The 25,004-nt window shown below is 53.2% G+C and overlaps 1 protein-coding gene across 2 annotated transcripts; it reads right to left on the bottom strand.

The window, feature by feature from the left end:
- On the bottom strand, positions 1–24,521 carry CYS1 (cystin 1). 2 transcript variants are annotated; one of them, XR_004251226.2, is made up of 4 exons: positions 23,489–24,521; positions 7,217–7,269; positions 1,886–2,212; positions 1–1,242 (listed from the first exon to the last, which is right to left on the bottom strand). XR_004251226.2 is itself a non-coding variant. In XM_032172195.2 (3 exons), exons 1-3 carry the CDS (start codon positions 23,804–23,806, stop codon positions 2,107–2,109), a joined length of 477 nt encoding a protein of 158 aa, XP_032028086.1. In that variant the 5' UTR covers positions 23,807–24,521; the 3' UTR covers positions 1–2,106. The 2 variants fall into 2 exon arrangements, 1 of the variants encoding a protein (XP_032028086.1); XM_032172195.2 differs by having other exon boundaries at positions 1–2,212.
- Between the last annotated feature and the right edge of the window lie 483 nt (positions 24,522–25,004).

The following is a 25,004-nucleotide window of genomic DNA, read 5'->3' on the forward strand; positions in this document are numbered from 1 at the left end:
ATTATTATTTTTAAGTTCACCTACAGCTGCAGTACACACACACCGCTTTATTTGGCTAGCTGCTATTCAGAAGACACTTTTCTGAATTCAGGAAAAATTTTTTTAAAAACCTGAGAACAATTCCTGTAACTTCTTAGCTTTGATGAAGCGCATTTACTTTGACATTGATATAGCTTGTAACTACTTTTGGAATTTTTTTCCCCTAACACTTTGATCTCATTAAGGGTATTACACCTTTTCCACCAGAAAATGGAAAGGTATCATCTTTTTAAGGGTATTACGCCTTTTCCACCAGAAAATGCAGAGGTATCATCTTTTTCTTGGAAACCAATTGAAAGCGTCCCATTTTAACAAAATGACATAAAATTACAAACATTTACATGATTAAATTCAAAGCCTGATCCATCTGGTGATAAGAAATAGAATGTTAACTTATTTTTAAAGATGTATTTGCATTATTAAAATATAGTAACGACTTCCATCTTTATATCAAAAGAAACAGGCTTGCATAAGCAACGGCTCCCAGCTCTGGGGAGGGTTTGAGCCATGCCCTTGCGGGGGCCGCTCCAAGCTCCGACTTCAAAAGTTGGAGTTTCCCAGCTGCGAACAGATGGTCAAAGGCACTCTCAAAAGTTCAAGGAAATGGCCGTTTGTGGATGGCCGCAGCAGGCCTGTGGGTCTGGGGACGGCGCCAAGGAGCTGGCCCTTGGTTCCTGAGATGCTCCTGCTCTGCCGTGTTCTAAGGACGTGCGAGCTGGAGCTCTTCTCGGGAAAAAGAAAACGCTGGGGAGGCCTCCGTGTTGGCGGGTCAAGCCAGATAACCAGGCTTGTACTGGCTTCAGCAGAAGCCGCGCTGTTTCCTCCTTCCCCCTCTGTCTCCTTCTTTCCCTTCTGTCTCCTCCGTCCCCCTCTGTCCTGATGCCCTCCAGGCTGCTGGGGAGGAGCCTACCGCCTGCCTCCTGCCTCCTGCCTCCCTAGACCGCTGTTCTCCCCACAGTTCTCCCCCGGAGCTGTCCCCCAGCAGGCCGCACCTGGGTCCAGGCTCCAGACCTGCTCGCCCACACAGGAGTCCCCTCTAGCCGGAGCTCTGCCCCCTGTTCCCACGGCGTCCTGGGCAGGTCAGTTTTCGCATCTGTCAACCAGGAACATTCCAAGGCTCTTCCTGCCTCACTGCTGTGGTTTCCCATCTTCCACCCAGGCGGGAAGAGAATTTAAAAGCCCCGCAGGCACTGGCCAGGCTGCCTGTGAGAGGGAGAACCGGAAAGCCAGTGTCAGGCAGACCCTCTCCCGGTTGGACCTGGGCGCTGGCTCCCCACAGGGAAGGCAGTGCTGTGCCTGGGGCAAGGGAACAGCAGTGGCAGCAGTTCCAGATTGTCAGAGCTGGGGAGGGCCTCCAAGAGCTGCCAGAGCTGATTTTCCAGAGAGGGAAACTGAGGCCCAGAGAGGCAGTGACGAGCTCTACCTCCCACTGCAAGGCAGATCAGAGCTGAGGTTCTCGCTCCTCAAAATGCAGTTGGGGCTTCGGAGCTTGGGCCTGGACTTGGAGCTGGTTAGACGTACAGAACCTCAGGCCCTGCAATGTCAACAGCACCCCCAGGCTGCTCATTAGGGAGTTAAAGTTGAGAAGCACTAAGCTGACCCGGCCACCCCTGGAGAGATGGGCCTGAGACTGAGGGAGCAGCGCGGGTGCACCTTCCACAGCGGAACCTTCCGGAAGTGTTGTGGCGCGAATGCCAGGAGGGGCTCGCTTGTGTCACCTAGTCCTCGTGAGCCCTCCTCAGTGTGGAGAGCGGGCAAACAAGAGGGGCACGCATTTCAGGCTCCAGAAGAACCCGGCAGGCTCCCCGCATTGGGGAAGAGGCGCCGGCGGCCCAGGCCCACTCACCTGTGAGTCTACACAGCTTATCGCCCCCACCAGCAACCATGGCCGCCAGTGGCTGGCCCAGGTCAGCATAGTCTGAAAGTGGATTTGAAAGGTCAGCTTTGAATATCCGGGAGTGACTGCGCTTTGGAGGTGGTTCAGCTCCTGCTAGAGCTCTGGGCGAGCAGGGGGTGCCCCAGCCAGCAGGTGCCTCCGATGCCTGGCGGGGGCGGGGCATGCTGTCCTCAGCGGCAGTATTCCCGCTCGATGCTCGCCATCAGCCTCTCCTCCGAGTGGTCGTAGGAGATGGCTGCCGGCCTCTCGGGCTTCTTGTGACTGCTGCCTGGGGCTCTGTGGGTCAGAAATGGGACAGAGTTGTCAGGAGGCAGGACAGTGCCTTCACACTCATTTCCCCTGGCCACCACAGTGGCTCCTAGTGGGCCCATCCTGAAACCCAAACCGAAGCCTTTGCCCTGGGGACACCCTGTGGCTCTCTCGCCCAGCACACATCCACCAGCAGGCTTCTACTGCGTCCGCTTCATCTCCCACAACGCTGAGCCCTCGCAGAGTGGAAGCCAGCACCTTCCCTGTTTGAGGGAGGATGGGCTCTGGGCTGGGAAGACGGAGCTTGAATCCCAGCTCTGCGGCTCACCCGCGCGCCTCAGGCAAGGCCAGTGCGTCTCCGAGCCTGTGTTTTTTCTCAAGCACACAACTTTATTCATGAGTCGTTCTGAGGCATAAGATAATGCATGGGCAGCGTGTGATGTGGAATCAGGCACACCACAGCCTTAATCGATGGGAATCACAGCCAGGCGCAGTGGCTTATGCCTGTAATCCTAGCACTTTGGGAGGCCGAGGTGGACAGATCACTTGAGGTCAGGAATTCGAGACCAGCCTGGCCAACGTGGTGAAATCTCATCTCTACTAAAAATACAAAAATTATCTGGGTGGGGTGGCGGGTGCCTATAATCCCAGCTACTCAGGAGGCTGAGGCAGAATGGCTTGAACCCAGGAAGTGGAGGTTGCAGTGAGCCGAGAATGAGCCTCTGCACTCCAGCCTGAGTGACAAAAGTAAGACTCTGTCTCAAAAAAAAAATAAAAGGGAATTACGGTCATGTTGGCTGCTTGCCGACATCGGTCCGTGCTTGTACCCTCCTCTGGGGTCTCACAGGAGCTGCTCATTTTGGGGAACCACACGTTCAGGATCCCGCCAGTCCCTCAGCCCACCTGGGAGCCCAGCTGAGAGAGACCGAGGCCAGGACTCCTGCTCCTGCTGCCTGGGCTCCAGAAAGTGGCTGCGCCAGCCTGGACCCTGCTGGCTCGTCCTGCTCTCCCAGACCTTTGGACTTTGTGTGGACACCTGGATGGTGCTGACTGCCCCCGGACCTGCCACGGTTGTGTCAAAATGTGCGGACCTTTGCAGGAGGGAGTCCCAGGAGCCCAGGGCAGGGTGTGAAGCCTCGGTCAGGCTGGGTGCTGCCTCCTGGAGATGCTGCCTCGGAAGGGGGTGTGCAGGTCTGCCGCTGACAGGGGCCAGCTGCACACGGCCAGGTGTTGGACGCTGCCCTCCCAGTGGCCAGCCAGGAACTCTGGGCAAGGGGAACACCGCCAACTGCTCTGCCACTTGCCAGACATTGGGGTAAGCCGCCCCCCATTTCCCGGCCTGGTTCCCCCTCTGCGAGCTTAGGGGGCTGGGCTGGATGGACTTAAATGTCCCTCTGACTACTGCGGTTGCACTCCCACTGATGCTCAGAGCACAGCCTCCGGGTCCCCGTCTGGCTCTCTCGGAACTCAGGGCAAGAGCTGGGCCCCTGGCACAGCCACTTGACTTCATCCCCCAGGAAGGATCGGCATCTAGCAGAGGGCCTCCAGGCGTCCAGGGGACACACTCCTCCCATGTCCCAGAGACGTCATGCCCCTATTGACCAGCTGGCTCCAGGGACCATACTTGTTAGCACCGCCCGCGGCCAGTGCGCAGAAACAGCTGCATGGTCACTGTTGATGCCTGCAGGGCTCCTGGCACACTGCCTGTCCCTGAAAGCACTGAAGGCAATACGTGTTCCTTGCAGCCCTGAGACACAGTGGAAATGCAGACGTTCTGGAACCAGGCAGATCTCACCTGGCTCTGCCACGCAGTCGCTGTGTGGCTGTGGGCAAGGCATGCACCAGGCCTCACGCCCCTGTGGATAAAACCCAGCAGCTACTCCACGAGGCCAGCCTGAGGGCTGGACCAGGCGCCATCTGCAGTGTGTCTACCCCAGAGCTGGGCACTAAGGAAGCACTCAACAGAAGTCGCTGCGATGCTGTTAGTTTCGCAGTGGCTCATGCCTGGCCCGGCGCAGTGGCTCATGCCTATAATCCCCAGCACTTTGGGAGGCCGAGGCAGGTGGATTGCTTTGAGCTCAGGAGTTCGAGACCAGCCTGGCCAACATGGTGAAACCCCATCTCTACAAAGAGTACAAAAATTAGCCGGACATGGTGGCACGCGCCTGTAGTCCCAGCTACTCAGGAGGCTGAGGCTGGAGAATCACTTGAGCCTGGGAAGTGGAGTTTGCAATAAGCTGCAATTGCGCCACTGCACTCCAGCCTGGGCAACAGAGCAAGACCCTATCTCGAAAAAGAAAAACCAACCAACCAAACAAACAAACAAAAAAAAAAAACAGAGTAAGGGACCAGCAAAGCACCCAGTACAGAGGAGAGACCCGGTCACTGCCCTTCCTGTTTCCCACCATCCTCCTGGGCTCCCCTGAGGATTGTTGGGAAGAGGAATGGGCACGGGACGCCCAGACACCATCAAGGGCAACAGTGTTTCCTGGCCAACAGGAATCCCAAGCAGCACTTCTGGACCTGGGGACCCCCATAGGAATAAAAGCCCCTCTGGGCTCACCAGGCAGCCCCCCGCTTGCCTATGGATATGAAGCTGAGCCCTGAGGGAGGTGGCCGTCCAGAGTCACCCAGCCATTCTCCTCACTCGTCCTGTCTCACTCAGCACCCGACATGCCCTGTAGGTGGAATCTTGGGGAGAAAGGAAAGCAGGGACTTGCGCGTGGGAAGCTGACGGGCAGCCCTGGGGCTGGGGTGGGCAGGACGGCAGGCAGTCCTGGGTCTGCGAGGGGCCAGGCTCCACTGGGCTCCACAGCCACCCCTGCCCTGTCCGCCTGGCAACACTCCACCAACACCATGGGGCAACTGGTGGGGCTTGGAGAGCCAGGTGGGGCCATAAGCTCTTTCCTTCCCCTGCTTGGGTGGGGGGACACAGATAAAAGGGAAAAATTGATCCTAAAGGGATTCTTGGGGAGTCTCCCCACTCTTGAGGGAGTCAAGAAATGAATGTTCATTTCAGTTCTCATTCACTGTCAGGTTTTCCATCAACAGGGATTCCTAAAGCCATGCTTTTTTTTTTTTTTTTTTTTTTTAAGACAGGATCAGGCCGGGCGCGGTGGCTCAAGCCTGTAATCCCAGCACTTTGGGAGGCCGAGGCGGGCGGATCACGAGGTCAGGAGATCGAGACCATCCTGGCTAACACGGTGAAACCCTGTCTCTACTAAAAATACAAAAAATTAGCCGGGCGTGTTGGCGGGCGCCTGTAGTCCCAGCTCCTCGGGAGGCTGAGGCAGGAGAATGGCCTGAACCCGGGAGGCGGAGCTTGCAGTGAGCCGAGATCGCGCCACTGCACTCCAGCCTGGGTGACACAGCAAGACTCCGTCTCAAAAAAAAAAAAAAAAAAAAAAGACAGGATCTTGCTTTGTCACCCAGGCTGAAATGCAGTGGCGGGATCACGGCTCACCAGAGCCTCCACTTCCCAGGCTCAAGCCATCCTCCCACCTCAGTCTCCTGTGAGCAGTTGGGACCCCAGTCATGTGCTACCACGTCTGGCTAATTTTTGTATTTTTTGTGGAGACAAGGTCTCCCTATGTTACCCAGGCTGAAAGTCACGAATTTCTTAAAAAGAAAAGGACCTTTCCAAGGAGAATCACTCCAAGAAAAGAAAGCAATACGCTTTTCCAGAGAGAAAAAATCCATTGTAATTGGGCCTCAGAAACCCACATGTTAAATGAGGCAAGAACATTTGTGTTATTCTATTGGGTCTAGAATTTTCTTTTTTCTTTTTTTTTTTTTGAGATGGAGTTTTGCTCTGCCACCCAGGCTGGAGTGCAGTGGCGCACTCCATGATCTCGGCTCACTGCAACCTCCCCATCACAGGTTCAAGGGATTCTGCTGTCTCAGCCTCCCAAGTACCTGGGAATACAGGCACGTGCCACCACTCCCAACTAATTTTTATATATTTTTAGTAGAGACGGGGTTTCACCATGTTGGCCAGGCTGCTCTCGAACTCCTGACCTCAGGTGATCCGCCCACCTCGGCCTCCCAAAGTGCATGGCTGCTCCCCTCTGCTGCTTCCTCAGGGCTCTCCTGGGGGAAGCACCTGGCATTGTCAGGATGGTCGGGACTGGGTCAAGGCCCACATGCCCCAGGCTGACATAAAACAATCCTGTCAACAAGCGTCTATGAAATGCTACCATGTGCCTGGAGCTGTGAGGGACCAGACCCGAATCTGATTCCTTCTGTGATGAAGCCTGGAGAGAAGAGAGGGGACAGGGCAGGACCACATCACGTGGACCTACTACAGGAGAGGCCACATGTGGGAGGGGCTGGGAAGTTGCACCATGCGGGAGGAGGGACACTAGTTTGACCAGGAAGGGGATAGAGTATGAGGGGGAGATGTTTAAACTGTGCTTTGAAGGGTTTCTTCTTTGATATTTTATTATGAAAAATTTCAAACATACTGAAAAGTTAAAATTTGCAGATTCAACAATTAAGTTGAATTTCCTGGGGTGGAAAGTCATCCCTGGAGCAGACAGACAAGGCCTGGGCTCTGGGGTTGGGGGATTTTAAAGGAGGAAATGAGACCAGGCTCCTCGCCTGCTACCTTCAAGGGTGTTCAGCGTGGTTCCCTGGTAACATGCCATGGAGCTGCAGGTGGGCCTGCTGCTGGCCCTGGGCTGCGAGTTCCTTAAGGGCTGTGTCTTGTTCCTAGATCTGGCCACAGCGCACAGCATGGCACCTGAATATTTTTCAGTGAGTTACGGCGCAAATAGGAAATGGGTTGGGCATGCCCTGGTCTGATTCAGGTCATGGCCTTTTTTAGGAGGAAGAGCAAAGCTGCGGTGAGATGGTGAGCCTTCTGCAATCTCCTTGGCAGGACCTTCCCTTGAGGGCTAGGGCTTTGCATTTAGAGGGAGCTGCCTCTGGAAACCTCGTGAGGACCTGGAGGACAGGAGGGCTCTGAGGCTGGCTGGAGTCAACAAAAAGAACCCGTGGCTTCTGGGAGAGATGTGCCTCCCCGGTACTTACTCAGAGACACTGCTGCTCCCCGGGTGGCCCTCTGTGCTCTGCTCTGCACACACCTTGAGAAAGATGAAATGAAGAGACATTCAAAGATTGTCAACAGTGCAGCCTGCCTAAGGCTTTGGCTTTGTGTGGACAGACGATGGCCACCACTTTCAACCCAGGATCCATAAGCCTGGGAGCTGGAAAGGCTCTCAAGCTGTCAAGTTCCATCCACTCATTGCACCGGCAAGAAAACGGAGGCTGCAAGAAGAGAGCGACTTGGAAAGCTCACGCACAGAGCAAGTGGCAGAGCCAGGGCCAGACTCGCTGCCTCCCAGACGACCACCCACGTGAGGGTTGTTTCTCACCTCCAGGGATCATGTGACCCACTGCCACCTAGCAAGGACACACCCCGTGTGTCACCTCCAGGGGTCATGTGACCCACTGCCACCTAGCACGAGGACACCCTGTGTGTCACCTCCAGGGATCTTGGGGCCCACTGCCACCTAGCATGAGGACACCCCATGTGTCACCTCCAGGAACCACGACCCCGACCCCACTCTAAATATTGCCCAGAACCCTCTCCCTCCCCCACTGAAGTGCTTTCTCTTCATAAGGCAAGGACGTGTCTACACAGCATGTGGCTGCCATGGATTCTATGGTCCGACAGTCCACTTGCCTACCCGTGCAGTGCCAGAACCACCCTGTCTCATTCCTGGCATCAGGCAAGCCTTGCTGTCCGCTAAAGCATGTCTTCCCGGCTTCTTTCTTTTTCCAAGAGAGTCTTGGTGATTCTTGGCTGTTGGCACTTCCATGTAGAGGTGCTCCTCGGCTTACAATGGGGTTACGGCCCGAAGAAAACATTGTAAAGTGGAAAAATCCTATGTTGAATCATCAAAATCAGGGACCATCTATACATGTATTATAATCAGCTTGTCATATTTGGGGGAAAAAAACCTTGGGGATTTTTCTAGGGTTGTATTAAACTACAGATCATTTTAGGGGGACTTATAGCTTTACAATAATGAGTCTTCAAATTTATAAATAGGGAATATCTATTCATTTAGGACTCCTTTAGTGTCTTCTAAGAAGTTATCATTTTCCCTATAGAGATACCATGGATATCTCTTTTTATTTTATTTATTTTTGAGACAGAGTTTTACTCTTGTTGCCTAGGCTGGAGTGCAATGGTGCGATCTCAGCTCACTGCAACCTCTGCCACCCGGATTCAAGTGATTCTCCTGCCTCAGCCTCCCAAGTAGCTGGGATTACAGGTGCCTGCCACCACGCCCAGCTAATTTTTGTATTTTTAGTAGAGATGGGGTTTTCCCATGTTGGCCAGGCTGGTCTCGAACTCCTCACCTCTCAGGTGATCTGCCCACTTTGGCCTCCCAAAGTGCTGGGATTACAGGCATGAGCCACCGTGCCCAGCCAGCAATGTTATCTTTTTAAAATAAAATTTTCTACCTGCTTGATGCTTCAGAAATGATGGCGATATATACATTTTTTAAAAAAATTTCTTTTCTTTCTTTTTTTTTGAGACAGGGTCTTGCTCTGTTGCCCAGACTGGAGTGCAGTGGCCTGATCATAGTTCACTGCAGCCTCTACCTCCCAGGCTCAAGCAACCCTCCCATGTCAGCCTCTCGTGTAGCTGGGACTACAGGCTCCTGCCACCATGAACAGCTAATTTTTCATTTTTTGTAGAGATGGGGTCTCACTATGTTGCCCTGGCTGGTCTTAAACTCCTGGACGCAAACAATCCTCCCATCTCAGCCTCCCAAAGTGTAGGGATTACAGGCGTAAGCCACTGGGCCTGGTCAGAGATATATGAATTTATCTTGTGCTTAGCAGTCTTACTGAATTCTCTTATTAGTTCTAGTAATTTATGAATTCCTTTGGATTTTCTTATTTCCCATTCACATGATCTGGGGATAATGACCATTTGATTTTTCCCTTTCTGGTCCTTATACATTTTTTCCCTAACCTTTCTGCACTGGCTGGGACCTCCAGTAGTACAGTGAAAGGAAGTGATAATGACAGTCATCTCCATCTTAATCCTTTATTAAAAGAAAAAGTTTCCGTCACATCATGACTGAATATGATATTTGCTGTAGTTTCTTCTCCGGCTATCTTTTATCAGGTCCTTGTCTCTCTATGTTGTGTTCTGGGTCATTTCTCTCTCCCTCTCTCCATCTCACCAATCCTCTCTTCATCTCTGTCTAATCTGTTAAACCTATACCATTGATATCTTTCATTTTGCTTATTATATTTTCCATTTCCAGATGTCCTATTTGGTTCTTTTTCAAATCTTCTAGGTCACTTTCTATAGTCCTTGTCCTTTGCAAGTGTTTTCTTTAAACATAATAAACGTAGTTGATTATAATCTGTGTCTGGTGATCTTAGTAACTGAGATCTTCATTGGTATATTGTTGTTTATTGTTTCTTCTAAGTCTTCACTTGGTTTTTTGGGGAGGTGGTTATTTTTTGTCATTGGCAGCTTATCATCCTTGAAAAATTCCCTATGGGTATTCTTTGAAGCCTAAGAGGCCTTCCTCCAGAGGGGGGATGCATTTGCTTTTGCCAGGCACATAGCAGGCATCCCCGATCTGAAACCACTTTAAATTAAATCTATACTTTGAAGTATTTTGGACCACCCAGGTGATGAGAATTTAGGCTGCAAACATAAGAGGTGCCTGGGTTGAGCTTACAGCTTCTTAGAGCTTGCAAGATCTTTCTGTTCAAAGGAAAAAACTTTTAGGTAAATAGGTGTACACGACTACAAAGAAACCCACTCCAGCTGCATGTGCTGGTCAACCAGTTTTTGGTTCGTAAATATAAATGGTCATAAAAGGACTCACAAACATTTAAATGGGGAGGGCGCATGAAAGAATAATCAAGATGAACCAGCTAGGCGTGGTGGCTCACTCCTGTAATCCCAGCACTTTGGGAGGCCGAGGCGGGTGGATCACCTGAGGTCAGGAGTTCCACACCAGCCTGGCCAACGTGGTGAAACCCTGTCTCTACTAAAAACACAAAAATTAGCAGGGCGTGGTGGCGGGCACCTCTAATCCCAGCTACTGGGGAGGCTGAGGCAGGAGAATTGCTTGAACCCAGGAAGCAGAGGTTGCAGTGAGCTGAAACTGCACCACTGCACTCCAGCCTGGGTGACAGAGCGAGGCTCTGTCTCAAAAAAAAAAAAAATTAAATTTTTAAAAATTAAATAACTAAAAGTCTCCAGGAAGGGATGAGCAGATGGAGACAGGCCACCTACAAGAAACCAAGAGTCAGGTGGCCTCACCTGCTCATCAGTGACACTGGAAGCCACTGTTATAATGGCTGCAAAGGTATAAAGGAAAGCTGTTTTGAACTCGGAATTTTAATTCCAAATAAACCATTAATCAGGTATTAAGAAAATGAAGATATTTTCAGACATACAAAGGCTTAGAGTTTATATCCTATTACCCTTTCTGCAGAAAAAAAATTTATTTTTATTTTGTTGTTGTTGTTGTTTTTGTTTTTTGAGACGGAGTCTTGCTCTGTCACCAGGCTGGAGTGAAGTGGCACAATCTTGGTTGACTGCAACCTCAGCCTCCTGAGTTCAAGTGATTCTCCTGCCTCAGCCTCACGAGTAGCTGGGACTACAGGCGCCTGCCACCATGCCCAGCCAAGTTTTGTATTTTTAGTAGAGACGGGGTTTCACCATGTTGGCCAGGATGGTCTCGCTCTCTTGACCTTGTGATCCACCCGCCTCAGCCTCCCAAAGTGCTGGGATAACAGGTGTGGGCCACTGCGCCTGGACGAAAAAAGTATTTAAAAAAAAATTTTTTTTAATCATAGAAGATAGAGGTTTCATGAGCCTAATGGAATTAACCCAGGAATGCGAGGTAGTGGAAACTTCCGGATAATGTGTAATAAGGCCAGAAAGCAACCTGTCAATGTTCAAAGTTCCCATGACATAAATTGAGTGATCAGAGTAGCTGCCCCAAATATCTGAAGAGCTCATGTGTAAATAGGCCACACTTCTTCTGCCTGTCCCAGGGGCTCAGTGTGTCCGCACTAAAGGGAGGTGGGTTGTGTTCAACACAGAGGACTAAGTCAGAGCTGCCTGCGAGGGAGAGGCTGCCCCAGGAGGCGGTGAGATGCCTGTCACTGAAGCCAGACAGTGGCTGCGTGATCCAACAGCTCATGCCCCCCAATAGAATTCAAAATCAAGGCCAAACACACACCCTGAAGTCACGCACTTCTATTTCTAGGGTCACTGTGAACGCTCAGCAGGTGAGGAGGGGGAGTGCAAGGGTGAGAAGGGATCACGACAACAGCGTCTTCATGCTCCCGTCTCCTCACCTTCCAGGCCTTGGTGTACTTGGTTCAACACCAAGGAGCTGCCCAGGGTTCCCTCCTCTCCCAGCCCGGCCCAGTACCCTGTGACGGGTGTGGCTTTGCCTTGACCTCTATCGCTGCGCTCCCCGTGCTGAGATGGAGAACGTGTTTTACTTTTATTTTTTACTTTTTTTAAGATGGAATCTTGCTCTGTCATCCAGGCTGGAGTGCAGTGGTGTGATCTCAGCTCACTGCAACCTCTGCCTCCAGGGTTCAAGCGATTCTCCTGTCTCAGCCTCCAGAGTAGCTGGGATTACAGGTGTGTGCCACCACGCCTGGCTAATTTTTGTATTTTTAGTAGAGGTAGGGTTTTGCCATGTTGGCCAGGCTGGTCTTGAACTCCTGACATCAAGTGATCCACTCGCCTCAGCATCCCAAAGTGCTGGGATTACAGGTGTGAGCCACTGTGCCTGGACTATTTATTTATTTATTTGAGACAGGGTCTTGTTCTGTTGCCCAGGCTGGAGTGCAGTGGCCTGATCGTAGCTCGCTGCAGCCTCAACTCCTGGGTTCAAGCAATCCTCCCATCTCGGCCTCCTGAGTAACTGGAACTACAGGCACATGCCACCACACAAGGCTAATTCTTGTATTTTTTGTAGAGACGAAGTCTCCCTCTGTTGCCCAGGCTGGTCTGGTACTCCTGAGCTGAAGCGATCCCCCCACCTCAGCCTCCTAAAAAGTGCTGGGATTACAGGCATGGTGAGCCACCATGCCCAGCCTGAGAACCTTTTCTGTTTGTTTGTTTTGTTTTGAGACAGAGTCTCGCTGTCATCCAGGCTGGAGTGCAGTGGTGTGATTCGGCTCACTGAGAGGTGACAGCCTGCTGGCAGTCCTCACAGCCCTTGCTCGCTCTCGGCGCCTCCTCTGCCTGGGCTCCCACTTTAGCGGCACTTGAGGAGCCCTTCAGCCCACTGCTGCACTGTGGGAGCCCCTTTCTGGGCTGGCCAAGGCCAGAGCTGGCTCCCTCAGCTTGCAGGGAGGTGTGGAGGGAGAAGTGTGAGCGGGAACCTGGGCTGCGCACGGCGCTTGCGGGCCCGCTGGAGTTCCGGGTGGGCGTGGGCTTGGCAGGCCCTGCACTCGGAGCAGCCGGCCCGCCCTGCCGGCCCCGGGCAATGAGGGGCTTAGCACCTGGGCCAGCGGCTGCGGAGGGTGTACTAGGTCCCCCAGCAGTGCCAGCCCACCGGCACTGCGCTCCATTTCTCACCGGGCCTTAGCTGCCTTCCCGCAGGGCAGGGCTCGGGACCTGCAGCCTGCCATGCCTGAGCCTCCCACCCCCTCCATGGGCTCCTGTGCAGCCCAAGCCTCCCCGACGAGCGCCAGCCCCTGCTCCACAGCGCCCATCGACCAACCCAAGGGCTGAGGAATGCGAGCGCACGGCGAGGGACTGGCAGGCAGCTCCACCTGCAGCCCCGGTGTGGGATCTACTGGGTGAAGCCAGCTGGGCTCCTGAGTCTGGTGGAGACGTGGAGAACCTTTATGTCTAGCTCAGGGATCGTAAATACACCAATCAGCACCCTGTGTCTAGCTCAGGGTCTGTGAATGCACCAATCGACACTCTGTATCTAGCTCAAGGTTTGTAAACACACCAGTCAGCACCCTGTGTCTAGCTCAGGGTTTGTGAGTGCACCAGTCCACACTGTATCTGGCTACTCTGGTGGGGCCTTGGAGAACCTTTGTGTCCACACTCTGTATCTAGTTCATCTAGTGGGGAGGTGGAGAACCTTTATGTCTATCTAGCTCAGGGATAGTAAACGCACCAATCAGCGCCCTGTCAAAACAGACCACTGGGCTCTACCAATCAGCAGGATGTGGGTGGGGCCAGATAAGAGAATAAAAGCAGGCTGCCCGAGCCAGCAGTGGCAACCCGCTCGGGTCTCCTTTCACCCTGTGGCAGCTTTGTACTTTTGCTGTTTGCAATAAATTTTGCTACTGCTCACTCTTTGGGTCTGCACTGCTTTTATGAGCTGTAACGCTCACTGGGAAGGTCTGCAGCTTCACTCCTGAAGCTAGCGGGACCACGAGCCCACTGAGAGGAACGAACAATTCCAGACGCGCCGCTTTAAGAGCTGTAACGCTCACGACGAAGGTCTGTAGCTTCACTCCTGAGCCAGTGAGACCACAAACCCACCAGAAGGAAGAAACTCTGAACACATCTGAACATCAGAAGGAATGAACAACTTCAGATGTGCCGCCTTAAGAGCTGTAACACCGTGAGAGTCCGCCGCTTCATTCTTGAAGTTAGTGAGACCAAGAACCGACCAATTCCGGACACAACTGCAACCTCTGCCTCCCGGGTTCAAGCGATTCTCTTGCTTCAGCCTCCCTAGTAGCTGGGATTACAGGTACCTGCCACCACGCCCAGCTAATTTTTTGTATTTTTACTAGAGACGGGGTTTTCACTATGTTGGCCAGACTAGTCTCGAACTCCTGACCTCAGGCCATCCACCCGCCTCGGCCTCCCAACATGCTGGGATTACAGGCCTTAGCCACCGTGCCCAGCTCTGAGAATCTCTTAAAGCTAAGGCAGAACATCCAGCCAAGCCCAGGGCCTGTCAGGGTGGACACTGAGCTGCCTGCTGCTGCCCTTCTGAAAGGGCAGCGGGACCCTTGCAGCAGGGGGCTTGGAATGCCTGGCGTAGGGACCTGACTTTGCACTGCTCGCCAACCTGAAGATACTGCAGCCTCAGGGCAGCCTTAAGGATGGAATGCCATCCAGTGCGTGAACGGCCCCCCAGAGCGGATGCAGGTGGAAGCAATTTCCCTGATGGCTCAGGCTTGCTGTTTGTTTTCACCTGTGTTTTTCTCTGCTTGAGATTTTATTGTGCGGCCCTTTATCTGGCCAATTTAAGCCTTGAACTTACTTTCTCAGCTGAAAAGCATGAGACTCCCAGTACACACAAGCTTGCTGAAGCAGCGAGGGGGAGCTGGTATGAAAAGCGAAGACACAGCAGCCCCAGGTGGTGGCTCCAGCCTCCTGCAGACAGGGGCTCCTCTAGGGGGCTGCTCCACCTGAAGATCACTGAGACACCTGGACGTGGGGAGCTGGCGGCGCCTGTGCTGGGGCCCTGGGAGGTGGGCTGAGTTCAGGACCAGTTTGTGTGTGCACCTGTTTGTATGTGTACGTTGTGTGCGTGCGAGGGGTGTGTGTCATCCCTTGAAATTCTAGGGGGGCTTTGGAAAGACCAAACCACAGCTAAACAAGAAGCAGAAAACATACGAGAATGAACTGAATAAGATAATCTCTTAAAGTTTTTGACGCTTAAAACCAAAGTTTTTGTGAAAATTAAAGTTTCAAAGGTTACTTTTTTTTTTTTTTTTTTTTTTTTTTTTTTTTTTTTTTTGAGATGGAGTTTTGCTCTTGTCGCCCAGGCTGGAATGCAATGGTGCTATCTCGGCTCACTGCAACCTCGTCTCCTGGGTTCAAGCGATTCTCCTACCTCAGCCTCCCGAGTAGCTGGGATTACAGGCATCCGCCACCACACCTGGCTAATTTTTGTATTTTTAGTAGAGCTGGGGTTTCACCATGTTGGCCAGGTTGGTCTCGAGCTCCTGACCCCAGGTGATCCGCCTGCCTCAGCCTCCCAAAGTTCTGGGATTACAAGCACAAGCCACCACACCCGGCCCAAAGGTTACTTTTTAGAAAATCCACTGCGTATTTATCAAAAACAAAAATATGCAGTGGATTTCTTCTCCTGAAAGAGTTCTTCCATTAACTCTTAATTTTTAGCAGCTTAATATGTATGTATGTACACATACCAGTTATATGTGTAATTGACAAAACAATTCCATTCCTTTTATTCCATCGTATGGATATACTTCTCCCTTCCTCTTTAAGAATTATCGTTCTTTGAAGCCCAGGTTTGGTTTGTTTGGCTTTTCTGTTTTCTTAAGGAAACTTGGAACACGTACAGTAGAGAAACTCCTACAACGGCTCTCCTGGACCTGACCCAGCTTTCACAATTTTGCTAGTCTCGTTCCGTTGCTCACCACCAGAGGGCACTGTTCTCCCTACACGGAGGCCAAGATCCCAGTGCCCTGGGGAAGCTCCACTGCAGGGCTTTGCAGGCAGCAGAAGCTGAGCAGTGCAGGTAGGCTCTGAGTGGGAGAGTGGTGCGGGTGGGGTCTACGCGGGGGAGCAGTGCAGATGTGTGGGAGTGGTGCAGGTGGGCTCTGCGATGAGACCTGTCTTGCATGGCTCCCATGACAAGGGGCTCTGGGAAACCCCCCTGGCTGCGGGCTGCCAGTCTGGGGCCTGTCTCCACTGGGAAGGCCTTGCCTTGAAGGAGGTGTTTCCAAAGCCATAGGGAAAAAGGCAAGGGAGACCCAGAGAGGCTGTCACTGGACTCAGAGTCTGAGGGACTTGCCCATGCTAGCAGGGTGTGGATTGCAGTTGGCCTGACCTCCAAACAGGCACGCTCCCACTGGCCCTGCCGGTGTGGGTGAGGTGAGGGTCACACCCTTGTACTTGGTTTGAACCCTAGTCCTGCCAGGGGACATAGACAATCACCTTGCTGGGCCCCAAAGTCCTCCGATGTAAATAAGAAGGTGGGACTGAACCATCTGTGAGGTCCCTTAAGCTCAAGTCACCTTGGATTTCAGCAATAGAAAGAAATGACAGCGGTCTGCCATTTACTATCAAGAAACAGAGCTTGGTGGGAATCGGAATGGGTGGCCTTGGGCAGGGGGCTGCTTTCCCTGCTGGGTAATGGGCTCACGGCATTTAGGGGCAGAAGGGCCTCTGTTGTGCACAAACCACTGCTCTGACCCTCCTCCCCGGAGTCTAGTTAGGGTCATGCCCCAGCCCTATGGGACTCAGAGCTCCAAGGCTAAGAGGTCTTGGTCAGCATCTCTCAAAGAGTGCATGGGCCAGCATCATCCTGACCATGGCATTTCCACACCCTGCTGTGCCCAGTACTCAGCAGCAGCCACCATGGCCTTTCAGCAGGGCAGGAAACATGAGGCTGTACCCCTGACTGTGATGCAGCCAGGCTTCTAATCACCTACAGCAGCCAGCAGCCAGGGACCATGAAGGGAGAGAGCCTCTGAGGCTGCCCGCTCCTCCCCCGGGTCGAGGCACTGGGCTTCTAACATTTTCAAATCCTACTCTTTTTCTAGAACTCCAGAGAGGACAATTCTTCCTTCAGTTTTTGATATTCTCCATGTTCCAGGCTTGGCATCCTTCCCCACCGATCCACACGCTCTCCCTCAGCAACTGTACTCTGGTATGGCATCCGCCACTATCCACATGCTGATGTCTGCGAAATGACAGCTCCAGCTCCAACCACTTTTTTTTTTTTTTTTTTTTGAGACGGAGTCTCGCTCTTTCACCCAGGCTGGAGTGCAGTGGCGCGATCTCGGCTCACTGCAGGCTCCGCCCCCCGGGGTTCACGCCATTCTCCTGCCTCAGCCTCCCACGTAGCTGGGACTACAGGCGCCTGCCACCTCGCCCAGCTAATTTTTTGTATTTTTAGTAGAGACGGGGTTTCACCGTGTTAGCCAGGATGGTCTCGATCTCTTGACCTTGTGATCCGCCCGCCTCAGCCTCCCAAAGTGCTGGGATTACAGGCGTGAGCCACCGCGCCCGGCCTGCTCCAACCACTTTTTGCAGTTGACAGGAATTTCGGACAGCCCACGGAAATTATCCACCTAGGACTCAAAACTCAACTTGTACAAAACTAGGCCCATCCCGTTAATAGCATTCTGAATCTTCTCAACTGCACAAGCAGGGAATCTTGGATTCTAGAAACTCGCTTTCCCTTGCTTGTCACACTCAGTGGCTTACCTCACTTCCTCCTCTACCTCTTACCTGGATTCCTCCCTTACATGGGCTCCTGCCCCCATGCAGTCTCCCCCAGTACAACCTCCCCCGCCACTGGGGATCCTTCTGTTACACAGGCTGAGAAGACATACAAGAAACTGAGAAGCTGCTTATCTCTGGAGAGGGGAGCTGGGGAAAGAGTTGGAGAACAAGGAGGAAGGGAAACTTTCTTTGCAATGCACCTTTTTTTTTTTTTGAGACGGAGTTTCGCTGTTGCCGAAGCTGGAGTGCAATGGCGCAATCTCGGCTCACTGCAACCTCTGCCTCCCGGGTTCAAGTGATTCTCCTGCCTCAGCCTCCTGAGTAGCTGGGATTACAGGTGGGCGCCACCACGCCCAGCTAATTTTTGCATTTTTAGTAGAGATGGGGTTTCACCGTGTTAGCCAGGATGGTCTCGATCTCCTGGCCTCGTGATCCGCCCGCCTCAGCCTCCCAAAGTGCTGGGATTACAGGCGTGAGCCACCGTGCCTGGCTGCAGTGCACCTTTTCAGTGTCCCCTCGTGTGCCTGTGTATTACCTCTTCTAATTTTTAAAATAGACATTTAAAAATAATGAAACACAGAAAACTTCACCTAGCTCCCCACTGCCTACAGGACAGTTCAACCTCTGAGCCTGGAATCCTGTGAAAACGTGATCCAAACCCGTCTCGTTGGTTTCTGCTCTCTCACATCGCCTGGCTGAATGACACATAAACTCCAGGCTGTTCAAAAGTGCTTCTGGGCCGGGTGCGGTCGCTCATGCCTCTAATCCCAGCAATTTGGGAGGCTGAGGCGGATGGATCACTTGAGGTCAGGAGTTCGAGACCAGCCTGGCCAACATGGCGAAACCCCGTCTCTACTAAAAATACAAAAATTACCCGGGCATGGTGGCACATGCCTGTGGTCCCAGTTACTCAGGAGGCTGACACAAGAGAATTGCTGGAACCTGGGAGGCGGAGGCTGCAGTGAGCCGAGACTGCGCCACTGCACTCCAGCCTGGGCAAGACAGAGTGAGACTCCATCTCAAAAAAAAAAAAAAAAAAATCGTTTCTGGACCTTTGCAGTTTTTTTTTTTTTTTTTTTTTTTTGAGACGGAGTCTTGCTCTGTTGCCCAGGCTGGAGTACAGTGGCCCTATCTCGGCTCACTGCAAGCTCTGCCTCCCGGGTTCACGCCATTCTCCTGCCTCAGCCTCCCGAGTAGCTGGGAGTACAGGTGCCCACCACCGCGCCCGGCTAAGGTTTTTTTTGTATTTTTAGTAGAGACGGTGTTTCACTGTGTTAGCCAAGATGGTCTCGATCTCCTGACCTTGTGATCCGCCCGCCTCGGCCTCTCAAAGTGCTGGGATTACAGGCGTGAGCCATCACGCCCGGCCTGGAGTTTTCTACACATTGTTTAAGCTCTACCCTTTGTCAACTGCTGGAACACATTAGTGATACTTTAGAACCAACTCAGACACCAGATCCACTGGAAGACTTCTGCCTCGGGTGGGATTCCCACGCCTCCGTGTGTGCAGACACACTGGAGCATGTCTTTCCAACATGCTTCCACGGGAACTTGCAAACACGCATTTACGCACCCCTTCCCAACACGGTTATGAGCTTTTTGGGGGTCCACACCATCCTTTCTTCTTGTCCCCTGGAACAATTGAAATATCACTCGTTGCCATTTAAATTTATGTTCTTTGCTACAGACTTGAACACAGGCAGATAGTCACCGTCTTCAGGACAGTGACTTTGTTTTGCTGCAAGTCCATTAAGTTACCCATCACCTTGACGTCCTTCTGTGGAGCTGCTGCCCCACCAGGCATTCACTGTAACTGCTCTCTTTACACCGTGAGTTCCATAGCAGCTGCATGCCAGGATTACTGGGAAGTCCTGGCTGGGGTAACAGGCAAGAAAGAATTATCCGGATGCTCCATGGCTACAGCAAATGGAACCTTTCCAAAAATGGTGGATGACAGAGTCCCTCAGCCTAAGGTGAGGACACTATTGCCTGAGACTTTCTTGCAAAACAGAAAAATTCTCAGATAACGTACTTCCCTTGACCTTGAGTGACCCAGGTTTATAGGCAGAGGGAGGAAAACAGTTTGAATTACCACCTGCTAGTAAAAATACTGAATCTGGCCAGGCACAGTGACTCACGCCTGTAATCCCAACACTTTGGGAGGCCAAGGCAGGGGGACCACCTGAGGTCAGGAGTTCAAGAACAGCCTGACCAATATAGTGAAATTCCATCTCTACTAAAAATACAAAAAAATTAGCCAGGCGTGGTGGCGTGCTCGTGTAGTCCCAGCTACTCGGGATGCTGAGACAGGAGAATTGCTTGAACCCGGGAGGCAGAGGTTGCAGTGATCCGAGATTGTGCCACTGCACTCCAGCCTAGGCGACAGAGCAAGACTCTATCTCAAAAATAAAATTAAATTCAAATTAAAATTTTGTGTCTACTTGATTAAATCAAAATTTCTTCTCCAAGAGTTCCTTCAAATTTCACGAGGGCATCTAATGCTCAAAACCTCCTCTTATCCAGCCCATTCTGGGACTAAGATTTTCTGGTGAATTCCACGTCCAGCAGCGCCATCCCTACCGCCATCCACTACTGCTGCGCTGTAAAAAGAGCCTTCCTACAAGAGCTGACTGCACCGCACTCCTTGTGTCCTATTCTCCATGAACTCCAGCCCAAGGCGCCTCCCACTACTCTCTGACCCATCTCTCACCAAGGACCTTGAGACCGCCAAGTGGCTCAATTCGACCACCAGCTCTCAGGCTTCCCGCATATATCCCACCAAGCAGCACTTCCAACAGCTGAGCATGCCCTCCGTCCTAAGCACCTTCCTCCCTTGGCTTCCGGATGCTGCGTTCTCTTGGTTTTCTCCCCTTTACTGGCTGTTCTTTAGGATGCCCCTATCTCCTCAACCTTTGAACAGCGTGCTCAACCCCTGGCCTCGTCCCACGTTAGTTCACATACATGAAGCTCCCAGGACAGAGCCCGGTGCCCATCCATACTTCCTAAGCACACGCTGGCAGCATCGTCACTGGTGATCCCATCTAATCTCATGGGTTTAAATCCTTCCATGTTCTAATGGCTTCTAAACAAACTCCAAACCTGACCTCTCCCCTGAATGCCAAACTCTTACAAAGATCTACTGACTTGACATTTCTGTTTGGATGTCTGACAGGCATCTCAAATTTAACATACTGAAAACCAACTTCCTGGTTAATGACACCCCAAGCCTGCCCCTTCCACATTTTCTGTGTCTGTTCATGGCAGCTGCATCCCTCCAGCTGCTCTGGCCAAGAACTCCTGGGTCAACTTTGATTCCTTTCTTCCTCACACATCCCAGTCATCACCCCACTAGTAAGTCCACAAGCCAACCTCCCCTCACCACCACCCGCCAACCTGGTCCAAATGACCCCACATCTCACTTGGATGACTGCAGAAGCTCCCCTCCCCCAGCACAACCCCAGCTTCTGTGCCTGCCACCTCACTCCCGCTTTCTTCACTCCAGCGAGACTCTGTCTCAAAAAACAAAAACAAAACAAAACATAATATTCAGAATGATGATTCAGGGATAAACAGTCTCTAAGACATTCCCAGTCCGCAGTGGTCAAAATTTTTAAATGTGAGTGCTTAAAAGAATAACTTTCACTCGAGTTTGATGTTCTCTTATGAAGAACATGTCTCTCCTCCAAAATGCTAGTTATGAAGCTATAAAAGGTTTCCTTTCCTCCTTTCTTCCTAAAGAAACTAAAAGTAGTGTTATTGGCCGGGTGCAGTGGCTCACAGCTGTAATCCCGGCACTTTGGGAGGCCAAGGCGGGTGAATCACCTGAGGTCAGGAGTTCAAGACCAGCCTGGCCAACATGGTGAAACCCCGTTTATGCTAAAAATACAAAAATTAGCTGGGCATGGTGGCGCACATCTGTAGTATGTAGGCATTATCTAAAAATAATGAACTGGACCCAAGGGCTCCCTTACACCTCGAATAATCTGTGATTCTAGGATTCATTCATTGATTCAAGAAACATTTATGGTGCAGAAAATACATACAGTCAGCTGGGTGAGGTGGCTCACGCCTGTAATCCCAGCCCTTTCGGAGACCAAGGTGGGCGGGTCACTTGAGGTCAGGAGTTCGAAACCAGCCTGGCCATCATGGCAAAACCCCATCTCTTCTAAAAATACAAAAATTGAGCATGGTGGCAGGTGCTTGTAATCCCAGATATTCAGGAGGCTGAGGCACGAGAATCACTTGAACCTGGGAGGCACAGATTGCAGTGAGCCGGGATCACACCACTGGACTCTAGCCTGGGCAACAGAGTGAAACTCCATCTCAAAAAAAAAAAAGAAATAAAAGATACACCACACAGTTCACACCCAGAAGGGCAACTGCAGCTGGCTGACCTCCTCAACAATTCCTGAAACCATTTCCTCTGCAAGCCTCTCACCGCCACTCTCTCCGTTCAGGACTCAGCCATCTGGACCACTGCAGACTCCCCCACCCACACACACAGGTGGTCATGTTATCCCTAGTCTGACTCTGTCCAGTTCATCCTCCCCACAGTTATCGGTGTGACCTTCCTAAAATACAAATTGTCGCAATCCTTACCTTTCAGATACCCACAGCTTTCATAGTAATCCAAACTCACTAATGTGGAATACCCTTGGCGTGGCGCACTGCAGCCTGGCATACTCTCTTAAGACCACTCTGACCCATGCCCTGGGCACCAGCTGCCCCAGCCACCAGTGACATTAGGCATGAAGTTCTCTCTGCACAGAACTTGCTGCCTGGATCACATCCACAGACCCTTCCAGATTCAGGACAACTTCCAAATTCATCCCTCCGGGAATGCCTACCTGCCTCCCTTGGGATTAGCCGCTTTCTCCTGCGGCCTTTTGATACGGATCTCTCATCGCCCTGCTTTCTACTTTCCCCCATCGAGCTGCAGACTTCTTTAGGGCAAGGGCTATGCCGTGTGGCCTCATCCCTAGCACCCACAGCGGGACCGGTGCTCAAAGGATAGCTGGAAAATGACTTAAAGAGCCAGCAGTCACCATGATGAATAATATCAGCAAATCAGAGGGCACAACATCCACTCTTGCTATTTGCCTGTCATTTTCACCTCTGAGTTTCCAAAGCACTTGAAAATGAACGCTAAAATTAACTGCCTCCTTGCTATGTGTGAATTCCTCCCAAATTTCTCAGCTATTTGTCCAGTCAGTGTTATATAACTGCAGGCTGATGTGGTATTAAAGGAATCTTGTTATATAATTCAGCCCTACTCACTGCAGCTCGCTTTTCCTTTTTAAAGACCATAAGGGAGAGTAGCAGGGAACCAGGGCCAGAGGGAGAGAGCTCTGTGCACAGTCGCCTGGGGCTGTCCCTCTCCCCCACCCTCCCTGGGGCCTTTTCAGGATTCCTCGGTGCGGAGGCCACCCAGGAAGGCGTCTTCTTCGGTCCCCAGCGGCTGCTAAGCAAAGCCTCCGGGACCCCAGGGAGGAGGACGCGGCCCTTGGCATCTTCCCCGAGCCCGGGAGCGGATGTTAAAGATCTTGTTCATTCAGCTCTGCTGGAGCGAAGACGGTTGCCAGAGTGCTCGTTTTATTGTTTTTTTTTAGAACAGCAGGACTGTTATTACGAGTATTCAGGGAGAGAGAATAGGAAGCGCAAAAGAAATTCCGCAGCATCTTAAAAATAGCAGTAACATGAGATTGCCTGCCCAGCAAGGCAAAGATCCGGACCGGTAGGCGCGGCAGGGCGCTTCTGAGCCACCGTCTGGCGGCCGTGCCACCACCCCCGGCGCCCCGCTCCAGGGCGGCCCGAGAAGGCCAGGCGGGGGCGCAGGCCCGAGGGGAGCCGGGAGCCCGGCGCGCTCCGCCTAGAGGTGTCTTTCCTCGGCCGCTCCCAGCGCGATCGCCCCCAGGCCTGGACACAGACCCGGAGACGGGGCAGAGAGAGAGGAAACCCGGGGGCCCAGGGGCGGGGAGGCCGGGGCAGCGGGGAGCACGCAGGTCGGAGGCTGGAAGGGGGCGCAGCGCGACCGGCGCCCAAGGCTGGGGCGGGGACGCGCGGCCGGTGAGTGGGGTCCCCGCCGTCCCCCGAGGCCCTGCGGCTCCCACACTCACCGCGCTCCCCGCGACCGCGGTGGGTCGGGGCCAGGCTGGGTGGCGCGGGGCGGGCTCTGGGGGGCCCCAGGCCACCGACTCGGCCAGCAGCTCGTCCAGCAGGCGCAGCGTGTCGTCCCTGCCGTCGGGGGGCGCCACGGGGCTGGGGTCGCGGCCGGGCACCTCCTCCGCGGCTGCCCCCGGGGCCTCGGCTGCCGCCACCGGCACCCGCCGCCCGGTCCCGCCCTCCAGGGCTGCCGCTCCGGGCCCGGCGGGGAGGCTCTCGGGGCAGCGCCGTCGCCTCAGAGTCCGGCCGCTCCGGCTGCTGCCGCTGCCCATGGCGCGCCCGCCGCCTCCGGGACCGCCGAGCGGGCCCCGGTGAGGGGGCGCGGCCGGGGGCGGGGACGCTTGGGGGTGCGGCCGGGGCGGGCTGCAGGGGGAGGCGCGGGGCGAGGCCCGGGAAGCGGCCGCGGCCAGGGGCTAGGACGCCTGGGCGGGGGTCGCGGCCCGAGGGTGGGAGTGCGAGCCGGAGCCTGGGGAGGGGCGGGTGAGGCAGGGGCTGCATGGGCGTCCCGAGGGGGCGCACACCGGCCCTAGGGAGGGGCTGGCCCGAGACCCCGGCGAAGGGCACCGGGTGCGGGCACGGCTTCCCCTCCCGGGTCTCCCCCTACAGTCCCCCCACTCCCGCCCACGGGCCCCCTCGCTCCCCGCCGTCGGGTCAGCCCTGTCCTGGCCGCCTGGAATTGCTGAACACGTGGGGGCCCCGGCTGGGTTTGTTCATTTATGGAAACGCTCCCCAGACGACGCTCGCCGGGCCCGTGGGAGGCGGCGGGAGTGTGGGGGCACTTCCCAGCGCCTGAGCCCCCTAGCGATGGGCGGGGCGGGCGGGCAGGCGGGGGAAGACCCTGAGGGCTGCGCGCGCTGCGTTCGCGAGGTCCGGCCGTCAGTGCGCCCCGACCTTTCAGTGTCTGCCAGGCCTAAGACGCCCCGGGAGGGAAGGGACGATCCTCCGGGCACCAACAGCCCCCTCCGGCCTTCTCCTTCCCTCTGTTGCCCCAGCGGGGACTGGATGTGTGAAGGCTGAGCCTCATCAAAACCCCCAAATAGTCACTATTTTTGGGAAAGAAAAACTTTAAAAACGAGGGAGAAAGGCAAAGCAACCCCCGCCCCGCCCCCCGACCCCAGGAAAGAAGCAAAAGGAAATACCTAGGTGGTGGTCATAAGTCTAGCTTTTGGTCTTGGATTTTTTTTTTCCTTAACCGCTTTTCTTTTTAAGTGAACTAACCACAACCCAGAGTAGAAAACGCTCCAAAGCTGCCGAATTCAAACCCAGCGAGCCTTCCTGTTGGTTGGTCCTTTGTTTTACTTAGATGTGATCACTTCCTTCCCTTGCCCACCTCCGGCAACTTTAAATTCCAGCCTTTCCAAGACAGGGCAATTCAAAAGTCCTGGGTTTAACTCACCTATCTTGACTTGACATTAACTTTTATCCTGACTGATTGGATTCCAGAATAATTGTGAAAATGGAATTTCGGCT

This window comes from Hylobates moloch, unplaced genomic scaffold (genome assembly GCF_009828535.3).
Source record: "Hylobates moloch isolate HMO894 unplaced genomic scaffold, HMol_V3 SCAFFOLD_13, whole genome shotgun sequence".
Lineage (NCBI taxonomy): Eukaryota > Metazoa > Chordata > Mammalia > Primates > Hylobatidae > Hylobates > Hylobates moloch.